Genomic DNA, 24,011 nt, shown 5'->3' on the forward strand with positions numbered 1-24,011 from the left:
TCTCCCGTGCTTTTCCCATTGTCTTTTCACAGAAGGCTATTTATATTGATTTGCATATCCAAAGAGGCGTAATTCTGGGAGGAGTTGGGGCGGGACAGAAGGCGCGTGCACGTGCGTTACTTTTCACGCAAATCGGGATTTATGTAGTGGAAGAACTTGAAAGTATGCGTGCGCACAGATTCCTACATCTGGATTTTTCTGTGCGTACGCACAATCCCGCTTTTGTGCTTACGCCATGTTATAGTGTGAGTTCTACGCACGGCGTTATACATGAGGCCCCTGGAGAGGAGGGTCCGTTGGATAGTCGAGCCTCGGATTCAGGAGGAACAGTGTGGTTTTCGTCCTGGTCGCGGAACAGTGGACCAGCTCTACACCCTCAGCAGGGTCCTGGAGGGTGCATGGGAGTTTGCCCAACCAGTCTACATGTGTTTTGTGGACTTGGAAAAAGCATTCGACCGTGTCCCTTGGGGAATCCTGTGGGGGGTACTCCGAGAGTATGGGGTACCGGACCCCCTGATAAGGGCTGTTCGGTCCCTGTACGATCGGTGCCAGAGCTTGGTCCGCATTGCCAGCAGTAAGTCGAACCCGTTTCCAGTGAGAGTTGGACTCCGCCAGGGCTGCCCTTTGTCACCGATTCTGTTCATAACTTTTATGGACAGAATTTCTAGGCGCAGCCAGGGCGTTGAGGGGTTCCGGTTTGGTGGGCTCAGGATTGGGTCACTGCTTTTTGCAGATGATGTTGTCCTGTTTGCTTCATCAGGCCGTGATCTTCAGCTCTCTCTGGATCGGTTCGCAGCCGAGTGTGAAGCGGCTGGGATAAGAATCAGCACCTCCAAATCCGAGACCATGGTCCTCAGCCGGAAAAGGGTGGAGTGCCCTCTCAGGGTTGGTAGCGAGATCCTGCCCCAAGTGGAGGAGTTCAAGTATCTCGGGGTCTTGTTCACGAGTGAGGGAAGAATGGAACGTGAGATCGACAGGCGGATCGGTGCGGCATCCGCAGTAATGCGGACGCTGCATCGGTCTGTCATGGTGAAAAAGGAGCTGAGCCACAAGGCGAAGCTCTCAGTTTACCAGTCGATCTATGTTCCTACCCTCACCTATGCTCATGAGCTATGGGTAGTGACCGAAAGAACGAGATTGCGAATACAAGCAGCTGAAATGAGTTTCCTCCGCAGGGTGTCTGGGCTTTCCCTTAAAGATAGGGTGAGAAGCTCAGTCATCCGGGAGGGGCTCAGAGTAGAGCCGCTGCTCCTCTGCATCGAGAGGAGTCAGATGAGGTGGCTCGGACATCTGATCAGGATGCCTCCTGGACGCCTCCCTGGTGAGGTGTTCCAGGCACGTCTAACCGGGAGGAGGCCCCGGGGAAGACCCAGGACACGCTGGAGGGACTATGTCTCTCAACTGGCCTGGGAACGCCTTGGGAAGAGCTAGAAGAAGTGGCCGGGGAGAGGGAAGTCTGGGCATCTCTGCTCAAACTGCTGCCCCCGCGACCCGACCTCGGATAAGCGGGAGACAATGGATGGATGGATGGATGGATGGATGGACTAACATTTCTGTTTTTTCCTAATTTAATTTGAGAATGCTACTACTCATCCAATCAGAAATGCAAGCAAGATGTCAGAAAAAAAAGAAGCCCAAAGAGTCAGGGTCATCAGGTATTATAGATACACCAGTAACGGCATACTGCATGATAACAGTGCAGTGAATACACTTGACTTGAGCATTCATAGTGTTCATACGCTTTCTCTGTACATTTAGCATTCGTTTGCTCAGAGGTTGATGCGCTTGCTGCTTCCTGAGCAGCTCTTCTTTTCTTCACCCTAGCGGCCCGCTTCTTCTCTTCTTTTGTCGGCATCTCTTCTTGTTAAAACTGATTAAGGCAGAGTTTGTGTTGCAGTTAGTACGTTTTTGTTGCAATTAGTACGTTATTCTTTAATTTTTCACTTAAGGTGGCACTTAAGTCTTCAATCTGCCTCAAGAATGATTTAAGATAAAAAAGAGGTAGGAGAAGTGAAGGCTAAGGGATGAGAACGACGCCCATATGCATGCACCGCATGGCCGCCCTGCTGGCCGCTACCGAGAGTTGATTCTACAATAAAATAAAAAGAGGAATAACCTTGGAGGTCAATCATCACCCCGAAAGCGGACAGTAGATATCACGTAGTATATGTGTACCAAATTTCAAATAGTTTAAACGTTTTGTAAGCTACAGGTGATTTAAAATCCTGGACCGACAAACGGACAGCCATGGTAGCATATTATATATAAAGATAAAGTTATGTATCACCTGCATAGCTGTGGTAGCTCACCTTTGGTTTTAAAATAATTTGGCCTAATGGAAGCATGTAGGTTGAAAAAAGCAGCAGGCCCAAAATTTATCCTTGTTGTACACCATATACAATATCATGGACCTCCAAATTACAGTCACCAGAATTTTCTACCTGTTAAATAAGACTGAAACCAATTTAAGAGACTTCCAGAGTGACTCACCCATTGTCTAAGGCGATTAGATAAAACTACTGAGGTCTGTGGTGTCAAATGCTGCACTGAAGTATAAAAGAACAAGAACAGATACTGTATGTGGCCATTGTAACATTAACCCTTAAATAATTTACTACTGTAACCAGTGCAGTTTCTGTATTATTGTTTGTTCTTAAACCTGCTTGAAACTTATCAAGAATAGAATATTTGTTAAGGTAGTTATTTAACTGCTTACAAACTGCTTTTTTCAATAATTTTACTTAAGAAAGACAGGTTAGAGAAAAGCCAAGCAAAATGACACCTTTTATTGGCTAACTAAAAAGATTACAATATGCAAGCTTTCGAGTTACATCTTGCCTGAAGAAGGGGCCTGAGTTGCCTCGAAAGCTTGCATATTGTAATCTTTTTAGTTAGCCAATAAAAGGTGTCATTTTGCTTGGCTTTTCTCTACATTCATAATGGCTAACACGGTACAACACCCTAGTACTAAAGACAGGTTAGAAATACAGGTGCTGGTCATAAAATTAGAATATCATGACAAAGTTGATCTATTTAAGTAATTCCATTCAAAAAGTGAAACTTGTATATTAGATTCATTAATTACACACAGACTGATGTATTTCAAATGTTTAGTTCTTTTAATGTTGATGATTATAACTGACAACTAATGAAAGTCCCAAATTCAGTATCTCGGAAAATTAGAATATCAATTAAGACCAATGCAAAAAAAGGATTTTTAGAAATGTTGGCCAACTGAAAGGTATGAACATGAAAAGTATGAGCATGTACAGCACTCAATATTTAGTTGGGGCTCCTTTGGCCTGGATTACTGCAGCAATGCGGCGTGGCATGGAGTCGATCAGTCTGTGGCACTGCTCAGGTGTTATGAGAGCCCATGTTGCTCTGATAGTGGCCTTCAGCTCTTCTGAATTGTTTGGTCTGGCATATTGCATCTTCCTCTTCACAGTACCCCATAGATTTTCTATGGGGTTAAGGTCAGGTGAGTTTGCTGGCCAATCAAGAACAGGGCTACCATGGTCCTTAAACCAGGTACTGGTAGCTTTGGCACTGTGTGCAGGTGCCAGGTCCTGTTGGAAAATGAAATCTGCATCTCCATAAAGTTAGTCAGCAGCAGGAAGCATGAAGTGCTCTAAAACTTCCTGTTAGACGGCTGCGTTGACCTTGGACCTCAGAAAACACAATGAACCAACACCAGCAGATGACATGGCACCCCAAACCATCACTGACTGTGGAAACTTTACACTGGACCTCAAGCAACATGGATTCTGTGCCTCTCCTCTCTTCCTCCAGACTCTGGGACCTTGATTTCCAAAGGAGATGCAAAATTTACTTTCATCAGAGAACATAACTTTGGACCACTCAGCAGCAGTCCAAAGGCGAGACACTTCTGACGCTGTCTCTTGTTCAAAAGTGGCTTGACACAAGAAATGCGACAGCTGAAACCCATGTCTTGCATACGTCTGTGCGTGGTGGTTCTTGAAGCACTGACTCCAGCTGCAGTCCACTCTTTGTGAATCTCCCCCACATTTTGAATGGGTTTTGTTTCACAGTCCTCTCCAGGGTGCGGTTATCCCTATTGCTTGTACACTTTTTCCCTATTGCTTGTACACTTTTTTCTACCACATCTTGTCCTTCCCTTCGCCTCTCTATTAATGTGCTTGGACACAGAGCTCTGTGAACAGCCAGCCTCTTTAGCAATGACCTTTTGTGTCTTGTCCTCCTTGTGCAAGGTGTCAGTGGTCATCTTTTGGACAACTGTCAAGTCAGCAGTCTTCCCCATGATTGTGTAGCCTACAGAACTAGACCGAGAGACCATTTAAAGGCTTTTGCAGGTGTTTTGAGTTAATTAGCTGATTAGAGTGTGGCACCAGGTGTCTTCAATATCGAACCTTTTCACAACATTCTAATTTTCCGAGATACTGAATTTGGGACTTTCATTAGTTGTCAGTTATAATCATCAAAATTAAAAGAAATAAACATTTGAAATACATCAGTCTGTGTGTAATGAATGAATCTAATATACAAGTTTCACTTTTTGAATGGAATTACTGAAATAAATCAACTTTGTCATGATATTCTAATTTTATGACCAGCACCTGTTAGCCTAAAGTTGTCAGAGACAGTGGTGTCTTAAGATAAATTTTCTTGAGCAGTAACATCTGCAGTGCTTAGACAATCTCCAGCATTTTGTCTTTAGATCTTTGAGTCTTTCAAGGTATTTTAGTGCTGGAGGATTTCTTAATTTTTTTAGAGGCTACTATGTCAGTCAGCTGCAACCATCATCTTACTTTTTACATCACAAGCCTATTAAGGCAAGTACTACAATCAGACTGAATGTTTAGAATATTAGGAAACTTTGAGGCTGCAGGAGAATTAAAATATAATTTTAACAATATGCTTCTTTTTAGTTGTAGTTACCAATATTTCTACATCAAATAAAATGCAGAAATAGTCAGATATATCCATGATCTGCCACGCATCAACTTTGAATATATGTAAATGCCCCTTCTCATCATTTGCTACTTTAAGTTTAAAGAATTCTTTTCCTAAACATATTCAAAGCCATTCTATTTGTCATTTTGCATATCCTCCAATACATAAGCTTTTGACTTGATGTCTGCCATAGTCTTCTTTACTAGTTGGTACCTTTTAGCCTCTCAGCTAAAACCATAGACCACTAGTGGTTAGAGTTTGTTGGGGGTTGACTCTGCTCTTTGATTTAATGGCTTCTCATTTAATCTTGTGTGCACTTGCATCTCCTAGGGTTATTAATGAAACAAGAATGGAGTATCTTCTGTCCCTGGCTTGTTATACCTGCCCTCAGGCAGTGGGGTGTTAAACAGCAGCTATTTTAAATCCATGCCTTTGACATATTTTAATATTAGACACATCTTTTTTTCATGGCAACAATGCTGGACATTTGAATTGTGAGCAAGTGAGCAGTTGCAGCTATTTCACTTTGGAACATCAAGAACTTCTAGAACAGGAGTTCACCCAGAATGGTGTGCTCAGCTTTGGCTTCCATTTTAACAACTACTGTTGGGTAAACAGGACCATTTGCCACAGCTATGTAATAGAAAGTCTACATATATGCATCAATATGCATAATTATAACAACTGTTCAGATTCTGCTTGCAAGGCATTACAGCAGGTGGCAGGACACCCCAGACCCAGACAAATCTTACTTCAGTCTGCGGCATCGTACAGAATGCTGTCTAAGAATTTAGACAAAATAATCAGCCCCAGTGCACATTTTATCTCATGACTTTTGGTAAACTGTGCATGTGAAAAGATATCCATATAGTGATAACACCTTTCAATACCACATATTAATAATACACCTCATGGTGTGGGTACATTGGAGTGATTTTAAATATACCTTTAGGTCTACTAATTATATGAATCATTATTACAATTTAATATAACTGTTTATGTTCCGATGTATGTGAGATTTTATACATAAGAAAATGAATAGAAACCAAAGTAATTTATTTAACTGCGACATTCAGGAGAAAGATGCAACTAATCAGAGTGGTAGGATTGTAGGTGGGAGTGCTTGAAATACCAGACTGTTGAGGTTAGTGAATGACATTGCATAGGGCAGTATTTCTTTCCCAAACACAGGGTGTCTTTCTAACCATTTTGACAGGTTTTTTATACACTAGACACAGTTAACAGGCTGTATACACAAATGACCATTGAGCATCTCGATATAATTCTGTGCCTCAACAAAAAATTTCATGAAACACTGTACAGTAAGCTAAAAGGAACAGTTGGTGATACATACTCACTTAACAATGAAATAAATTCTTACATGCATAATGCAAAAATAATACCTTTTTAGAGAAACATATCCTTATTTGTCGGTGTTATTAATCTTTTTAATTAATATTTATCATTTAAAGGGGGTGACTAGAATTGTGATAAAACTTGTATTCCTAGTGAATGTTGTTTATTATTTGATTTTTAAAAATCTACTGTTATTGCTTAATATGTACTGCAAAACTTCTTAGAAATGCTGTTGGAACTTCTGCTGTAACTTAAAATCACTGATCAACTTAAAATATATAAATTGATATGTGGTATATAACAGAAATATGTCTTAAGCAAATTGTTTTTTTTTTATTTTTATTTATTCATTTTTATTGTAATCATTCCAAACAAATAGATCAATTTATAACCAAACAAAATTTAAGACAGATCAAACCCCACCCCTGAGAAGGAGAGCTTAGCCAAAGGAGAATTGCTTATGGCTTTTTAATAAGGCAACAATAAACAAAAGACAGGGAGAAATAAATATATATGTAAAAAAGACATTGAGAAGGGAATTAAATGCGGTAATTGTTATTTCTCTTATTCTAAAATAATATTGATTAGATCCTGCCAGGTTTTGAAAACATTTTGTACAGATCCTCTAACTGAGAATTTGATTTTTTCCAATTTCAAATAATATAAAACATCGGTTTCCCACTGACTTATCAGAGGAGAGTTAGGATTCTTCCAATTTAACAGAATAAGTCTGTGTGCCACAAGTGTAGTGAATGCAATCACTGTTTGCTTGTCCTTCTCCACTTCAAGTCCGTCTGGGAGAACACCGAACACAACTGTTAATGCGTTAGGAGGAATTGTGATACCAAGGCTGTCTGAAAGGCACTTAAAAATTTTGGTCCAAAATGATGTTAGTTTGGTGCAGGCCCAGAACATGTGACCCAGTGAGACAGGAGCTTGGTTACAGTGTTCGCAGGTTGGATCTTGCCCTGGAAACATTTTGGACAGTTTTAAGCGAGACAGATGAGCTCGATATATAATTTTTAGTTGAATAATTCTATGCTTTGCGCATATGGAGCTCGAGTGAATTCTCTGCTTTGCTACCTTCCACTCCTTTTCTGATATATTGATTAAGAGATCTTCTTCCCAATGTCCTCTTGGATCTTTGAAAGGTAGGGACTCTAATAGGATTTTATGTAATGCGGAAATGGTGTTTAATTCCTTGGAATTGAGCAGTATTTTTTCCGGCATTGTGGAGGGTGCGAGGTGAGGAAAATCGGGCAATTTCTGTTTAACAAAATTTCTTATTTGCAGATAGTGAAAGAAATGTGTAGCTGGGAGGTTGAATTTTGAACGTAATTGTTCAAAAGATGTAAATATGTTGTCTATATAAAGATCTCTGAGCATTTTAATCCCAAAACCTTTCCAGGTATTAAAAACTGGATATGTTTGCAAGGGTTGAAAGAGGTGGTTCTCTTGCAGAGGTGCCACAGATAAAAGATTTTCCATCTTAAAATGCTTTCTAAGTTGGTTCCATATTCTAAGTGAGTAAAGCACTACAGTGATCCCTCGCTATATCGCGCTTTGCCTTTCGTGGCTTCACTCTATCGCGGATTTTATATGTAAGCATATTTAAATATATATCGCAGATTTTTTGCTGGTTCGCGGATTTCTGAGGACAATGGGTCTTTTAATTTCTGGTACATGCTTCCTCAGTTGGTTTGCCCAGTTGATTTCATACAAGGGACGCTATTGGCAGATGGTTGAGAAGCTACCCAACGTACTTTTCTCTCTCTCTCTCTTGCGCTGACTTTCTCTGATCCTGACGTAGGGGGTGTGAGCAGGGGGGCTGTTCGCACACCTAGACGATACGGACGCTCGTCTAAAAATGCTGAAAGATTATCTTCACGTTGCTACCTTCTGTGTGCAGCTGCTTCGTGAAGCGACATGCTGCACGGTGCTTCGCATACTTAAAAGCTCAAAGGGCACGTATTGATTTTTGACTTTGTTTTTCTCTGTCTCTCTCTCTCTCTCTCTCTCCCAGCTCCTGACGGAGGGGGTGTGAGCTGCCGCCTTCAACAGCTTTGTACCAGCAGTGCTTCGCATACTTAAAAGCCAAACAGCCCTATTGATTTGTTTGCTTTCCTCTCTTGCCTGAAGAAGGGGCCTGAGTTGCCTCGAAAGCTTGCATATTGTAATCTTTTTAGTTAGCCAATAAAAGGTGTCATTTTGCTTGGCTTTTCTCTACTCTCTGTTTCTGACAGTCTGTGCTCCTGATGCGCACTCCTTTGAAGAGGAAGATATGTTTGCATTCTTTTAATTGTGAGACAGAACTGTCATCTGTCTTGTCATGGAGCACAGTTTAAACTTTTGAAAAAGAGACAAATGTTTGTTTGCAGTGTTTGAATAACGTTCCTGTCTCTCTACAACCTCCTGTGTTTCTGCGCAAATCTGTGACCCAAGCATGACAATATAAAAATAACCATATAAACATATGGTTTCTACTTCGCGGATTTTCTTATTTCGCGGGTGGCTCTGGAACGCAACCCCCGCGATGGAGGAGGGATTACTGTATTAGGTTATTAGTATATTTGTGATAACTTGCATTTATTGGAGCGCAGAGCAGGAAGTATAAAGAAGTACTACAGGATTTTACTTCTATTGCGAACCAAGCCTGTGTATGTTCATTTTTTTGTGTCCAGGTTTTTATGGCTTGTATGTTTGCTGCCCAGTAATAAAACTGAAAATTAGGTAATTAAGCAAATTGTTTTAAAAATATATATTGTGCAACACACAGAACTACTTACAAAAAATGTTGTCTAAGCAATCATTCAAGTTTCTCAATGTATTGATTGTTTCCTGCAGATCGATACTTCATGGTCAAAATTGATGAATATTTAAACCAACACTAGGGCTTACTTTACATAAGTATATATGATACTAAACATCAAACATCCATTAAGTGCAAGAAGCTGATGATGGATAGGATATGCCAGTCCTTGTCTCTAATGATTTGATGGCTTCTTTTATTGCTCAAAAATTGATTAGGAATTTCAAACCTAAAAGAAAACAAATAAAAATCTATTTTTATTCCCAATTTTTTTTTTTCCAAAACTGAAATTGAAGTTCCATAGACAAACATTTTTACTTTGTGGTTAAAGTAAAATGATTGCAGACCAGGAATGGTCAGAAGTATTGACAGCTTCCTCAAATTAATTATGACATTTCCTACTAAATTAATTTGAAACATTTTTTTAAAAAAAGGGAGTGTTCAATTCATTTTCAATAAAAAACATATGTTAGTAAATTAGAAATTCCCATGAACAAATTTTGTTCAGACTTATCAGAACTGTAATGTTACAGGATAAATTGTTACAACTGATCCCATAACGTGAAAACTATTAACAGATGAAATTAATAACATTATCTGGTTACACTGGCACCTGTCAAGGGGTGGAATATATTAGGCAGGTGAACAGTCTGTCCTTGAAGGTGATGTTCTGGAAGTAGGAAAAATTGGCAAGTATAAGCATCTAAGCAACTCTGACAAGGGCCAAAATGTGATAGTTAGACCACTGGGTCAGAGCATCTCGAAAACAGCAGTTCTTGTGGAGTGTTCCATAATATGCAGTGGTAGTACCTACCAGAAGTGGTCCAAGGAAGGAAAATCAGTGAACCAGTGACTGAGTCATGGGTGTCCAAGGCTCATTGATGTGCATGGTGAGCAAAGGCTAGTCTGTCCTGTCCAATCCCATAGAAGAGCTACTGTAGCACAGATAGCTGAAACCTGTAATGTTGACCATCGTTTTAGAACACACTGTGCATCACAGCTTACTGTGTATAGGGCTGTATATATGCAGATCTATCAGAGTGCCTATGCTGGCCCCAGTCCACCACCAAAAGTGCCTACAATGGGCACATGAGTGTTAAAACTGCACCCTGGAGTAATGGAACAAAGTAGCCTAGTTTGATGAATTATGTTTTCTTTTAGGTCATGTGGACAGCCCGGGTATGTGTGCATAATTTCCTAGGGAAGAGATGACTGCAGAATACACTATGGGAAAAAGGCAAGCCAGTGGAGGCACTGTGATGCTCTGACCAATGTTCTAATAAGAAACCTTGGGTCCTGGCATTCCTGAATGTTACTTTGACACATATAACCTACCCAAGGATTTTTGCAGACCAGATACACCCCTTCATGGCAACAATATTCACTTTAAAAATTTCTTAGGAATAGTTTGAGGAACATGGCAACCAGTTCAAGGTGTTGATTTGGCCTCCAAATTCCCCATATGTTTACAGTATTTGATTGAGCATCTGTGGGATGTTCTGGCAAAACAAGTCCGATCCATAGAGGTCCCATCTGAACTTACAAGACTTAAAGGATCTGCTACTTACTTTGTATGGCCTTTCACTACAGAGCACATTGAGATTTCTTATTGAGTCCATGACTCAATGGGTTAGAGCTGTTTTGGTGGCACAAGGGGAACCGATACAATATTAGGCAGGTGGTTTTAATGTTGTGGCTGATTGGTGTATGTACCGGGCACACATACCCACAGACCGCTGAATACAACTAGTAAAGCCCTCTATTATATTAGAAAAGTTTTCTGTTGTGTGATATTCAGCCTTGACCACTCCCACCGCTCACCTGATCATTAATCCTACTGCACACATCCTCTCTCTGTATCACCTCGTGACACTCCCAGTGCTAACTCACCCTTCAATGCAGTCAGTTATAATGGCAAGGCAGAAAAGCAAATTATCTATTCAAGAATGTTGACTTTTAGAACGTGATAGAAAAAGTGTGGCAAGAGCTGATAAAGAACGTTAAAAAAAAGAAAATGAACAAAAAAGCTGCATATAATAAAAATAAAGAACAAAGAGAATCATCCAATAAATGAAAAAGAGAAAAACATCATGAACAATATGCAAACAGAAACGCAAATAAGCAACGTTTATAGAATGTAAGTTAGAGGATAAAGTAATTCATAATATTGTTTTTGACGAGGTGTTAATGTCGTTTCATTTTTTATTTACTTTTTATTATGTTTTATTATGTTCTACTTTTTTACTTCTACTTTTAATTTTTTAGTTTTTCTACATTTTATTATGCACTGATATTTAAAATAGAATAATAAACTTAGTGGCTTACACTTCTTGTGAAAAATGTCTTTGCTGTCCAATGGGAGTTGCAGGCAAACAGCCTCATCCATAGCCTCAGGTTATTCTGTAATTTGAGTTTATAGAACAAGAAATGTATTACATTTCTGTTAATTTTTTTCTGTATCTGCTTATTCCAGTGCAGGTTTAAAAAAGGGACAGAGTAGCTTTGGGCATAAAGAGGGAATACATGTTTCACAAGCTACCTACAATGGTAGGGCATACTCACACACTTTCACTCATTCTGGGCCAATTTGGATGGCATATTCATAATTGTTATAAAATGTAAATGGCAGACTATAAAACCTCATTCTCCAACTATTCAACATGCAAACACAATTATTCTTTTTATCTTTAAAACCATTTTCTATGACAAAAGGCAGAATTTTGCTTGAATCTCCAAATCATCAGCATCTTAGTCCTGGAGATCTGTTTGCTTAATCATAAACCCATACTCACTGTAAGCATGGTCACTGTGTGGAGTTTACTCTTTCACTCCATGTTCATGTGCATTTCTTTCTAGGTATTTCAGTTTTCCTCCCATATCCCAAAGAGACTCATTGTGAATGTCTGCATGTCTGACATGAATGTCTTCTGAATTTGCATTTTGTGCAAGGTTCTCTAATGTTTTGTACTTGACTGTCTTGCAGTCAGAATAGACTGGCTTCACATCACTCCAAATTGGATTAGGCGAATTCATAAAAATAATTCATGGATGAAAAATACATAATGTTTTTTTGGTTAAAAGAATAAAAAGGTGCAGTTACTCTCCTATTCAATTTGCTTTTCATTGAGTGTTTATTAAAAAGTGTAGTGATCTTCCCATCTCACAGACTCATGAAATGTCACCAGTATTCTTTATAAGCATACACTCTCACAAAAGCACTGTAGGCAGAAGGTGGCATGGCTGTAGCTAACTTTCAGTTTTATTACTGGTTGGCAAATATACAAGCTATAAAAACCTGGACATTGACAAAAATTCATGAACATACACAGGCCTGGTCCGCAATAGAAATAAAATCCTGCAGCACTTGTTTTTATATTCCTTGTTTTGTACCCCAGTAAATACAAGTTATCACCAATATACTAATAACCCAATTGTGCTTCATTCACTCAGAATATGGAACCAATTAGGAAGTACTTTAAGATGGAGAAGCTTTTATCTGTGGCATCTTTGCACGATAACCACCTTTTTCCTCCCTCTCAAACGTACTCAGCTTTTAGTGTCTGGAAAACATTCGGGATTAAATCGCTTAGAAATCTGTACATAGACAACGTCTTTGCATCCTACAAACAATTACACTCCAAATTTAACCTTCCAGCAACACATTTCTTTCACTACCTCCAATTAGAAACTTTGTTAAACAAAACCTGCCCGACTTTCCTCACCTACCACCTACTTCTACTCTGGAAAAAATATTGATCAGTCTTGAGGACTCAGACAGCATTTCTCTAACATATAAAAACATTTTAAAGTCTCTCCCTTTCAAAGATCCCAGAGTACATTGGGAAAAGGTTCTCTCACTTAACATTTCGGAAAAGGAATGGAAGGCAGTAATGCACAGAATTCACTCGAGCTCCATATGTGCAAAGCATACAATTATTCAAAATAAAATCATCTGTCGAGCACATCTGTCTCGTTTAAAATTGTCCAAAATGTTTCCAGGGCAAGATCCAACCTGCGAACGTTGCAATCAAGTTCCAGCCTCATATGTTTTGGGGGTGCACCAAATTAACATAATTTTTGACCAAAATCTTTAAATGCCTTTCAGACAGCCTGAGTTTCACAATCTCTCCTAATCCACTAACAGCTGGGTTTGGTGTACGTCCAGATGGTCTTAAAGTGGAGAAGGACAAACTAACTGTAATTGCCGTTACTACACTATTGGCATGTAGACTTACCTTGCTCAACTGGCAGAATCCTAACTCACCTCTTTTGAGTCATTGGGTAACCGATGTTATATACTACTTGAAATTGGAAAAAATTACTCACTTAGAGGATCTGTGCAAAACATTTTTAAAACCTGGCAGGATCTAACTAATAATATTTTAGAATAAGCATTTAAATTGAGGAAGCGGGTGTTCTTCCCCTTTTTATTCTATTTATTTACTTACTTATCTTTTCTGCTGTTAAAGTTTCACTATGTTGGCCTAGCTCTCTTTAACATGGGTGGGGGTTGACTTGATTTGAACCTAGTTTTGTAAAATTTGAGTTGCTTGTATGAAATGTTGATTGATTTTAATAAATTCAATAAAATGTTTAAAAATAAAAAAGCACTGTATACGTGTAAATTCAGTGACACCCAAATGTATCTCTGCACACTTCCCTCATGGGGACTGCATTTTCATATACATTGTAAGACACTAGGGGTTGCTGTTGCCCCTTTCAACCCAACAGACACAAACACTGAACATAGAGTAAAATCACCAAGAAGGTTTTTAATTATTTTTCTACCGGTTGTCGTGCCCTGAAGCACCTCCACCACCATAAACAGGCAATACAATAATAATAAATTCAATAAACTAACACAAATCTCTCCTCCACACCTCCCAGCAAGCTCTGTCCTACTCCTCCTGACTATGGCTCACTTGCTGGGTCTTCAACAGTCCTTTATATAGTGTCTTACCCAGAAGTGCTTTGGTTCTTCCGTCCATGTGACGTTCCTGCACTTCCAGATGAAATGGAGAAGTTGCGTTTTCTGTCAGCCTGGAAGTACTTCGGAATTTCTGTCCCCGTGACTTGATAGTACTCCCAGGCTATGTAAAAAGTATGAGTACCCAGGTCCCCCTGCCAAACTCCAGATCCCATGGTGTCCTGTGGGAATTCGAGGCACCGAAAAGCTATAGGGAAATAAGCATTTGGGGGAGGCAGTGTCCCACAGTAGGTGCCTTCTTCCATCCTTCTTCACTTTGGGGAGGTTTGGTTGCTGGAAGCTGCCCTGATATTTTCCAGTTCTTGTTTACCAGTACTCAATAGAGTGAGTTTAGATAATAAATTAAAAGTTGTATTAATATACGGTTATATTATAGATAAGCAGGCTGTATAACTAAAAGCATCTGGGTGCACACCAAAGCACCTCATTTAATCCGAGTCAAAATTACAAAAGAACTGATGAAAGAAGCAAAAAATACTAAAAGGTATAGCAAATATCTTTAGAATCATGGAGAGTCAATCCTTAAGTCTTTCTGCCATTTTTAAAAACAACAAGAATATATACATAAACTATGTACATCTGTTCAAATATTAATTGTCTTAACTACTTATAACATTATGATTTTTGAGTATCCTTGCAAAAATTTGCACAACAGAGGTTTTCAGGTTGGCAACGGTGGTATTCCTTCAAAGATAAGAAAAGGTGATGTTAGCATTTAAAAACAGGACATTAATATTTAAACTTGCAGAAAAGCTTCTACTGAATTATTTTAATTATGCAATTAAAAACCTTGTTATCATTTGCCTCTAGCCTGAAGATTTAGATCCTTTCCAAGACACTTTAGAAGAACGGAGATACCCTGGAGAAGTTACAATCCCCAGTCCCAAGCCAAAATATGCACAATGCAAAGAAAGCAAAAAGGATTTGATAACGTAAGCATTTTGGGAGGTGCACTGTTATAAATATAATGATGTGCTTGTATACAACATATAAATATACATATATATATATATTTATTTGCCCTGTTGTTGTTTTGCTTTAAAATGACAATATTATCTCTCCTTTGCACAAATAGCATGCTTACATATGCAGCATTTTACTGTTGCAGTCTCCCATTTACCTAACTTGTTAGCTAATGTGTATTGGCTTTTTATTATTTCAGATGCTTTATTGTAATAAAACATCATTTTCATGTAATTCATATTGCAGCTTTCTGTAAATTTGCTTATGAACCCATTGCAGACAGTGAAGCTAAACTGGAAACAATGAAACTATGGAAAACTCTTTTTAAACATACTTACTCTTTTGGTTGTTGTGTTTTTTTTTTCTTTTTGTTTGTTTTTTTTTTTTTTTGTTTTTTGTTTTTTTTTTGGTGGCAGATGTCCAACACCAGGGTGTGATGGGAGTGGTCATGTGACTGGTAATTACGCCTCACATAGAAGGTGTGACTTCATTTTTTCATGGTGGATTCTGTCTTTTCGATTTATTGTTTTCAGCTTACCTCAATAATGCTGTCAAACAATAGTGTTAATTCTCACTGTTAACCCTTTGAGTAATAGATGTTGTAAAATTGGAAGCATGCTAAATCAGTTATGTATAGTAAATGTGTTTGATTGCGAGTCTGTTTTGGAGTGCATCATTTTTCTACCTGTTGTTTAAACTTTTGAAATGGTTAACCCTGGCACTGAAAATTGTATATAATATTTAATAGAATTTAAAATCAAAAGTGTACATTAAAATATAAGTAAAACATGTTTTATTTTAAATTATTTTTATACTATTCAGAGGGTTAACTATGATTTAAACAACCCAGTATTCAGCACCTGCACCATCGCTTTCTTGCACATGCTTCTTTTTGTTTTGTTCTGTTATGTTCTTAAATATTACTATTATTTTATTGTGTATTTTGTCTTAATTTTGTATAAGATGTAAATGGATTTCATGTAGCTAATATCAGTGTCCTGACATATTTTCCAGTCTGTCTGGATGTCCCTTAGCTGACAAAAGTATACGAAGCATGATGGCAACCAACTCACAAGAGCTCAAGTAAGATTTAAACTCCTTTTGTATATATCATGCTTATAGTTTAGTATATAGCATAGTTTACAGTACATATTTATGCATTATGATTAGTTATATGATAAAGATAAAGCCTGATAGATGATCTTCTTTTTTACAGTTTTTAGTACAGTTTGTACCTGAATCTCAGTATTCATGTAAATAAAATGCTTTCATTTTTAATATATAGGTATAAGTCAACAGTTGGGCAATGAAAATACGTATGTTTTCATGGCTCCAGCCTGGTTACTACTTACCATATTTTTATAGACATATCTGTGCACCTATATAAAAAGAAATGAAAATTATCACTAAAAGTAATTAATAATGATCTTTTATTAGAATTTCTCATTTTCAATATGAAAAAACTAAATTAAATGAGACATTTGTATTTTACACATGATGTTATTCATCTGCAGAAAAACACTTACAGGAGAACTTCAGAAAGATTCTGCAGTTTTAATAAAAGACTAAATACTCTTCATTTTTCGTAAGAATAATAAGTTTTATGATCTGACAGTTTTACATTATAAATGTTTTGAATATCATTCTCACAAATTCTACAAAGCAAGCAAAATTAACTTATGAGTATATTTTGCGATAACGTAAGGTAACTGATATAAGTTGGAAAATTTTACATTTTTTAGTTAGAGTCAGTTTTTTAAAAATATTTTTATGGCAATGAGTCATTTTAAAAAATAAAAGTGATAACAGAATGTTATTACATGTGAAAGCAGACTACATTAAATACATGCTTTTTAAAAGTACTTTACAATGTCATATAGTTAAAAATGTAACCTAACTATTCTTGTTGTGGCTGAGTAGCTCTCATAGATTGCAGATTCCAATTCAAGTGATGTAAAAATGGCATTGGTTGATGTGCACTACTGGTGAAGCATCTGTGACTAACTGTTCTTCAGTTTTCTTAAACATGACCTTTTTTGAAAGTACCAAATAAAGAGTTAAAATTTCAGCTGAAGTTAAAAGTACAATTGCAGGAGAATAGGACTGGAGCTTTGCTGATAAATTGTAGTGCCAGAGAATTATTGACTATTAATTTAATGTAAGATTTTTACATTTTTTTTGATTCAAAAAAGGTAAAAATTCCAATAACCATCCAACAAGTATATAGTGCAGTCCTACCTTTCTCTACCTTAGTAACAATACCAATAGTCAATATTGCATTGAATTTTGATTCCGTGTTTAGACTTACATCGTGACAATGCAACATATAACTGCCCGTGAGTGAATATCGTTTCTTTCTCTCTAATAAATAAACCGACTTTTTCAAATGCTTGTCCCTGTGATTTGTTAATTGTCATAGCAAAAGCTGTTCTAACAGCAAACTGTAAATGTTTTAATATGAATGGCATATCAAGATCTCCTTTGGTGTCTAATATTATACGCGGAAGATGTACTACATACATTACCTTTCTTGTCGCATGTTAAAATCTTACATGTTAGAATTGTTCGACCAATTTGAATACAACTAATCTTACCCTATTGCATAGCCCATCACTCATACATAAATTACACAATAACATTATGATACATCCTTCTTTCAACAGTAATTCGGCCGGTGGAAGACCGGACGGTGTTGACAGTTGTAGATATTCTACAGGATATTGTAAGTTGTTTTTTTCATCTTCCGCACCATGACCACCAACTGTTTCAGCATAGTCTATTGATACGCATTTAACCAACTTACCGTGTAACTGATCGACAATGTTTGCGTTAATTCGTTTGACTTCATCGTTTCTCAGTGCTAGGATTGTCCGTGTAATCATTTCTTCTGTTGATAACCCATTGGTATGAAATTCTTCAATAAGATTTGGACATAATAAGTCTTCTTTTATTAGAAACTTAAAGTGAATAAAAGGTAAACATTTATAAGACCTGAGAGTGCAATGGCGGGATCCCCTCTACCAACTTGAAAAAATCTCTTGACAATAGTCTCATCTCATCTCAAGATTTTCTTTTATAATAGAGAGACTAGGAATTTGGAAAGTAATTGATTTATTGTATATTAGCAATATCAAAGATGACATTTATCTTAAAGATTTTAGTTCCAGTCTAAAGATACTCAGAAGCAAAAGCAACTCTTTAAGCACTGATAAGCCATATCCCCTGCTCAGTGTGCTGTAACTTATACCACTAAGTAACTCTTTCAGCACATGCAAGCTTTAATCCTGCCCTGTTCTTGCTGTTTGCTGTACAATTGACATTTTTGTGCATTGTACAAACTGTATAGCACAGCACAGTCTTTGCTGCATGCCCAGCAGCTCCGATCTTTTGCCTATAGATCAACAGCAGCTCCCTTTCTAAACACATCCTATATTTATATCACTTAGAGAGCTGCATCTTTCCTGTTTAATTAATTAGTTAATTGTTTAGAGGCAGGCTGATAAATTCCATTCTTTTCAATAATGATCTGAAGATAGTATTAGTCTTTTTGAAGCTTACATAACTGTTTTTCTCTCCCATTCATTTTCAGACATGTGACATTTTTTAGTACTTTTGTGGTTAACTTACCTATAGCAGCAACAGAAGGGTGCAACTGTATGAGCTGCTTGCGCATGTGCATCTCTTTCCTGGCATTGTATTAGGGATACAAACAGCAGTCAGACCAGTAAAAGAGAAAAACATGCAAAATGCATAAGCTTTTGTAACCGCTGTGAAGGTGAAACTGAAACAGTAAACTAATTCATACTTGAAATCACACAGAATTTTCTCTGTTTTAAGATACAGCTGTCACAGATGCACTTACAAAGAGTAAAGATTGCAAAGATATCTTATACAGTAGGCATTAACTTAAACAATGTAAACTGTGCAGAAGCGTCCCATTCTCCAGTTGTCTATGAAGGGTTTCCATCTGATTAAACCAATTATCTTTCCAAATCGAAAAGATGCACATATTAAATTAATTGGAAATCCCACATTAGGCATAAGTGTCAGTATGTTCTGTAACAGAATACCATCCACTTTTCACCCTGTGCTGCCAGAACAGGAAGCTGTAAAGTATATTTAAAAATACTGTAAATTAGAATAATATTGCTACACCTTAGGAATGATCTTCTTTAGGTTGTGAAGTGCAGCAAGGTGAGCAGGACAGATCATCCTAAACTGGAAATTACAGGCTGCCGTATAAATTTAATCTATCTAACATGTCCTCAGTTTGTCCCAAAGCTTCTTCACTATATGCTCAAACACCCTCAACTTTCTTCTTTTTTGCAACAGAAGCAGTGGTGCCAATTGGAAGTCCTCCCATATTGTTAAGGTGCTCTTTTTATCATGAAGAGTGAGCCTAGCTAACCTCACTGCATCAGATTGTATTTATGAACTTAATTTTTTTGTCATTACCCAATGCTCATGACTGTAGGTGAAGATAGAGATGTAAAATGACTGGTAAATTGAATGTTACTTCCAACTGCTTGGTTCCTTCATCACCACAGAATATTGGAATAATGTTTGTGAAACTTCCATTATTATACCTTCTTGACGGTTAATTTTACAATCATCTCCACCCTCATTTCTGAACATGACTCCATGGTAGTTGAACTGATCTTGAGGTAACTGCTACACAATATCCTGCAATGAGCAAACTGTAACGTTTTCTGGAAGAGGATTTTAAATCCAGATTTGAAAGTGCTGTTAACTATAAGACACTTAGCTATGAAGGACTCCAGAGTTCATTTAATATCACAGTCGAATGGGGATATTATCAACAACAAACGGCAGAGATACAAACTTCTTTGCTGGTGTTCAGTTGTAGGTGGTTTGAGTCACACCATTTAACAAAGTCATTGATTAGGTCCCTATACTCATCCTCCAACCCATTCCTGATGCAGCCCACGATAGCAGTGTCATCAGCGAACTTTTGCACATGGCAGGACTCCGAGTTGTATTGGAAGTCCGATGTATATAGGCTGAACAGGACCGGAGAAAGTACAGTCCCTTGTGGCGCTCCTGTGTTGCTGACCACAATGTCAGACATGCAGTTCCCAAGACGCACATACTGAGGTCTGTCTTTAAGATAGTCCACGATCCATGCCACTAGGTATGAATCTAATCCCATCTCTGTCAGCTTGACCCTAAGGAGCAGAGGTTGGATTGTGTGGAAGGCGCTAGAGAATTCTTACAGCACCACTGCCTCTGTCCAAGTGAGAGAGGGATCGGTGTAGCATATAGATGATGGCATCCTCCGCTCCCACCTTCTCCTGATATGCAAACTGCAGAGGGTCAAGGGCGTGTTGAACCTGTGGCCTAAGGTGGTGAAGCAGCAGCCTCTCCATGGTCTTCATCACATGTGATGTCAGAGCAACAGGCTGAAAGTCATTCAGCTCACTAGGACGTGTTACCTTTGTGACTGGGGTGATACAAGATGTTTTCCAAAGCCTCGGGACTCTCCCTGTTCCAGGCTCAGGTTGAAGATGCGCTGTAGAGGACCCCCCAGCTCCGATGCACAGACCTTCAGCAGTCGTGGCGATACTCCATCTGGACCCACGAAGTCTCTTCAGCTCTCTGCTCACTTGCGCTGTTGTAATTATGGGTGGGGATGTCTCTCCTATGTTGGTATCAGCAGAAGGATGTGTAGAGAGTGCAGTACTCCAAGGTGAGAGTGGGTTAGGGTGGTCAAACCTGTTAAAGAAGTTGTTCATTTGGTTTGCTCTCTTCACGTCTCTCTCGATGGTGGTACCCTGTTTCGAGCTGCAGCCAGTGATGATCTTCATCCCATCCCACACTTCCTTCATGCTGTTATTCTGCAACTTCTGCTCCAGCTTTCTCCTGTACTGCTCCTTTGCCGCCCTGAGCTGGACTCGGAGTTCCTTCTGCACGCGCTTCAGCTCATGCTGATTACCGTCTTTAAAAGCCCTTTTCTTCTGGTTCAAAAGGCCCTTGATGTCACTTGTAATCCATGGCTTGTTGTTAGCATAGCAGTGTACAGTTTTTACTGGAACTACAATGTCCATGCAGAAGTTGATGTAGTCAGTAGTGCAGTCAACAACTTCATCAGTGTTCTCACTATGAGATCCCTGCAGGATATCCCAGTCTGTAGTTCCAAAACATTCTCTCAGAGTATTCTCAGCCTCCGGGGTCCACTTCCTGAATGATCGTGTGGTTACAGGTAGTACTCTCACTTTTGGTTTATAGTGAGGCTGAAGCAGAACCAGGTTATGATCTGCTTTCCCAAGCGCAGGCAGCGGGGTGGCGCTGTATGCGTCTTTAACGTTTGCATACAGTAAATCAATAGTCTTATTTCCTCGGGTGTTACAGTCCACATACTGGGAGAATGCAGGTAATGTTTTGTCCAGCGTCACATGGTTAAAGTCTCCAGCGATTAGCACAAGCGCCTCAGGGTGCTGCGTTTGTAACTTAGCAACAGCAGAATGGATGATGTCACTCGCTGACTCCACGTCCGCCCGAGGAGGAATGTATACAATAACAACAATGACATGTCCAAACTCTCTGGGCAAGTAATAGGGACGTAAACTTACGGCCAACAGTTCGATGTCCCTGAAGCAAGTGGAGATTTTGACGTTAACATGTCCAGAGTTACACCACCGTGTATTGATATAGAGAGCGAGTCCTCCTCCTTTGTGCTTCCCACAGGTACTTGCATCTCTGTCCGCTCTAACTGTGCTAAACCCGGGTATTTCCACATTAGCATCTGGGATGGTGTTAGTTAGCCACGTTTCGCAAAAACACAACAAACTGCATTCTTTGTAGGTTCTGACATTTTTCACCAGCGCAGCCAGTTTGTCGATCTTATTTGAGATTGAGTTCACATTCCCCAGAATCACAGAAGGCACCGAAGGCTTAAAACGCCACTTTCTCGCAAGCCGCTTCATTTTTAGCTTAGTGCCGGCTCTGCTGCCACGGTACCGCCTTCTTACCTCGTCAGGTAAATAGGGAACCACACCGGCACTGGCATTTGTTCTCAGCGCTCGAAGTTGAGTACTTGAATAGGAGAGTCTCGGCGTGTAAAAATCCATGCCCATGTTGTAAAAGTACGTGTGTCCAGTGAACAAATCCACATAAAATAAAGTGATAGGAGTGATCAATAAATAAAAATAGATAAATAAAAGTAGAAAAGTACACATACACATAGGCTACAGTCATACGCGGAGCTGCTGAACAGGCTGCCACTCTCGGTGGCGCCGGATGTTGAGAAGGATAGATAGATAGATAGATAGATAGATAGATAGATAGATAGATAGATAGATAGATAGATAGATAGATAGATACTTTATTAATCCCAAGGGGAAATTCACAACTGTCCAGCTCCATGCCTACAATAGAGCCTGCCTTCCTTACCAGTTTATCCAGGCGTGAGGCGTCCTTCTTCTTTAGTCATATATGAACATTCACCAGATAATATAGCATGGGAGGCCTATTTCACTGACTTTTTAAATTACTCTTATTGGCAACCAATGCATCCCAGATTTGCCACCACAACAAAACCATTGAGTTCTTGAAGAGTTCATTCAGACACCTGTTCCCTGACCTCCTCCATGTTCCAGCTGTCAAAAGGTGCTTTATATTACTGATTCATAGTCATCACTTACATATGAACTAAATATATTAGAGGAGTTTTAAGAAATTTTACAGCTCAAGATAATTTTGAGTAATAATATATTATTTTCTTAACTGTCTAACAGCCATTTACATGCCTAGGAATCATAACTACACAGTGATTTAAAGACCTATTCAAATTTAACTTCAGCTGATTAATTAAATATGTTTAACAATACCTTATCAAATGGTCTAGTCTTCATCTAACATTATATTGGAGAATTAATACTTTTGAAATATTTATTTTTGTTGCATTCTAATATATTAGCCTAAATCTTTTGTTAAAACAGGATGCAATTTTAACATTCATACAGCATTTGCAGAAGCTATAAATTAAAACAAATACTTCCTAAGAAATCTAAAGTGGAGAAGTGTAAGGAACCTTCAAACCAGTACTGCTGCAGGGTTGTAAATAATCAGTATGCACTATGAGACTAAGGAATGAATCGGACAGAAATGAACTGTTTGGGCTAGTGGTAGAATGTAATAGGTAGGTTGTCCATGAACCTGGGACATTGATAGTCATAGAGTGAACATGGATTGGACAAAGAGGACACAAAACAACAAGGGTTGGTGGAAAGTGTATCATGCATTTTATTTTCTAAACAAGAAAGTGTATCTGAGTGTAGTTCAAAATCTTTTTAAATGAATAAATTATCTAATAGAAACACAGTGCGTGTGAGGAAGTTAAAAGTCAAATAAATAACAATAAATATTCCTTTAAAATCAAAAGACCGAATTGCCATTAAAATTCTCTATCCAGTGCTGTCTCTGTCTCATTCTCATCTTGCCCCATTCACCCATCTCCCAGGTATGCTTAGTGGGGCTGAGACACTGGGGGAAGCAGCCCTCCGACTCCCACCCTGGTCACCATCCCTCGGCATCCACCAGGACATGCTGAATCTGACTCTGTCTTCCGTATTGCATTGATGTCCACTGAATCCCCAGAAGCTCCTCAAGGACTCCCTTCCCAGCCACCATCCCTTTTGCATCCTACGGGACATACTGAGTCTGGCTCCATCTTCCCACTTGTTTTGGCCTCAGTGGGATTCTGTAAAAGCCCTGATCACTTCAGCTCTCTGCTGTGCATCAGGAGCAATCCAGTCTATCCTTAGAGCACGCTTCATGCTGCTCCACCACTGAGGTTCCCCTGACTGTTTCGCCATTTTCTCTCCACAGTGGCCCCAAACAATTCTGGAGAGCAGAATTCCCTCTTACATCCTTGATTCTTTTTTTTCCTGGCTCCCTTTAGACTCCTGTGGGTGCAGACTGGTAATTACACTCCGCAGAGTG

At 38.8% G+C, this 24,011-nt stretch overlaps 1 protein-coding gene across 15 annotated transcripts in view; it reads left to right on the forward strand.

Moving 5' to 3' along the window:
* LOC114648100 (myelin transcription factor 1-like protein) overlaps window positions 1-24,011 on the forward strand; it is a 647,050-nt gene that overhangs the window by 570,186 nt on the left and 52,853 nt on the right. For 12 of the 15 annotated variants that reach the window (XM_051925515.1, XM_051925514.1, XM_051925524.1 and 9 more), the window contains 3 exons: window positions 14,898-15,019; window positions 15,467-15,529; window positions 16,065-16,133. In XM_051925515.1, the coding sequence (XP_051781475.1) occupies window positions 14,898-15,019; window positions 15,467-15,529; window positions 16,065-16,133 (254 nt within the window). The remainder of the gene's footprint in view (window positions 1-14,897; window positions 15,020-15,466; window positions 15,530-16,064; window positions 16,134-24,011) is intronic. The other 3 variants (XM_051925526.1, XM_051925519.1, XM_051925523.1) reach the window with 1 other exon arrangement.

Source organism: Erpetoichthys calabaricus, chromosome 3 (assembly GCF_900747795.2).
Source record: "Erpetoichthys calabaricus chromosome 3, fErpCal1.3, whole genome shotgun sequence".
Lineage (NCBI taxonomy): Eukaryota > Metazoa > Chordata > Cladistia > Polypteriformes > Polypteridae > Erpetoichthys > Erpetoichthys calabaricus.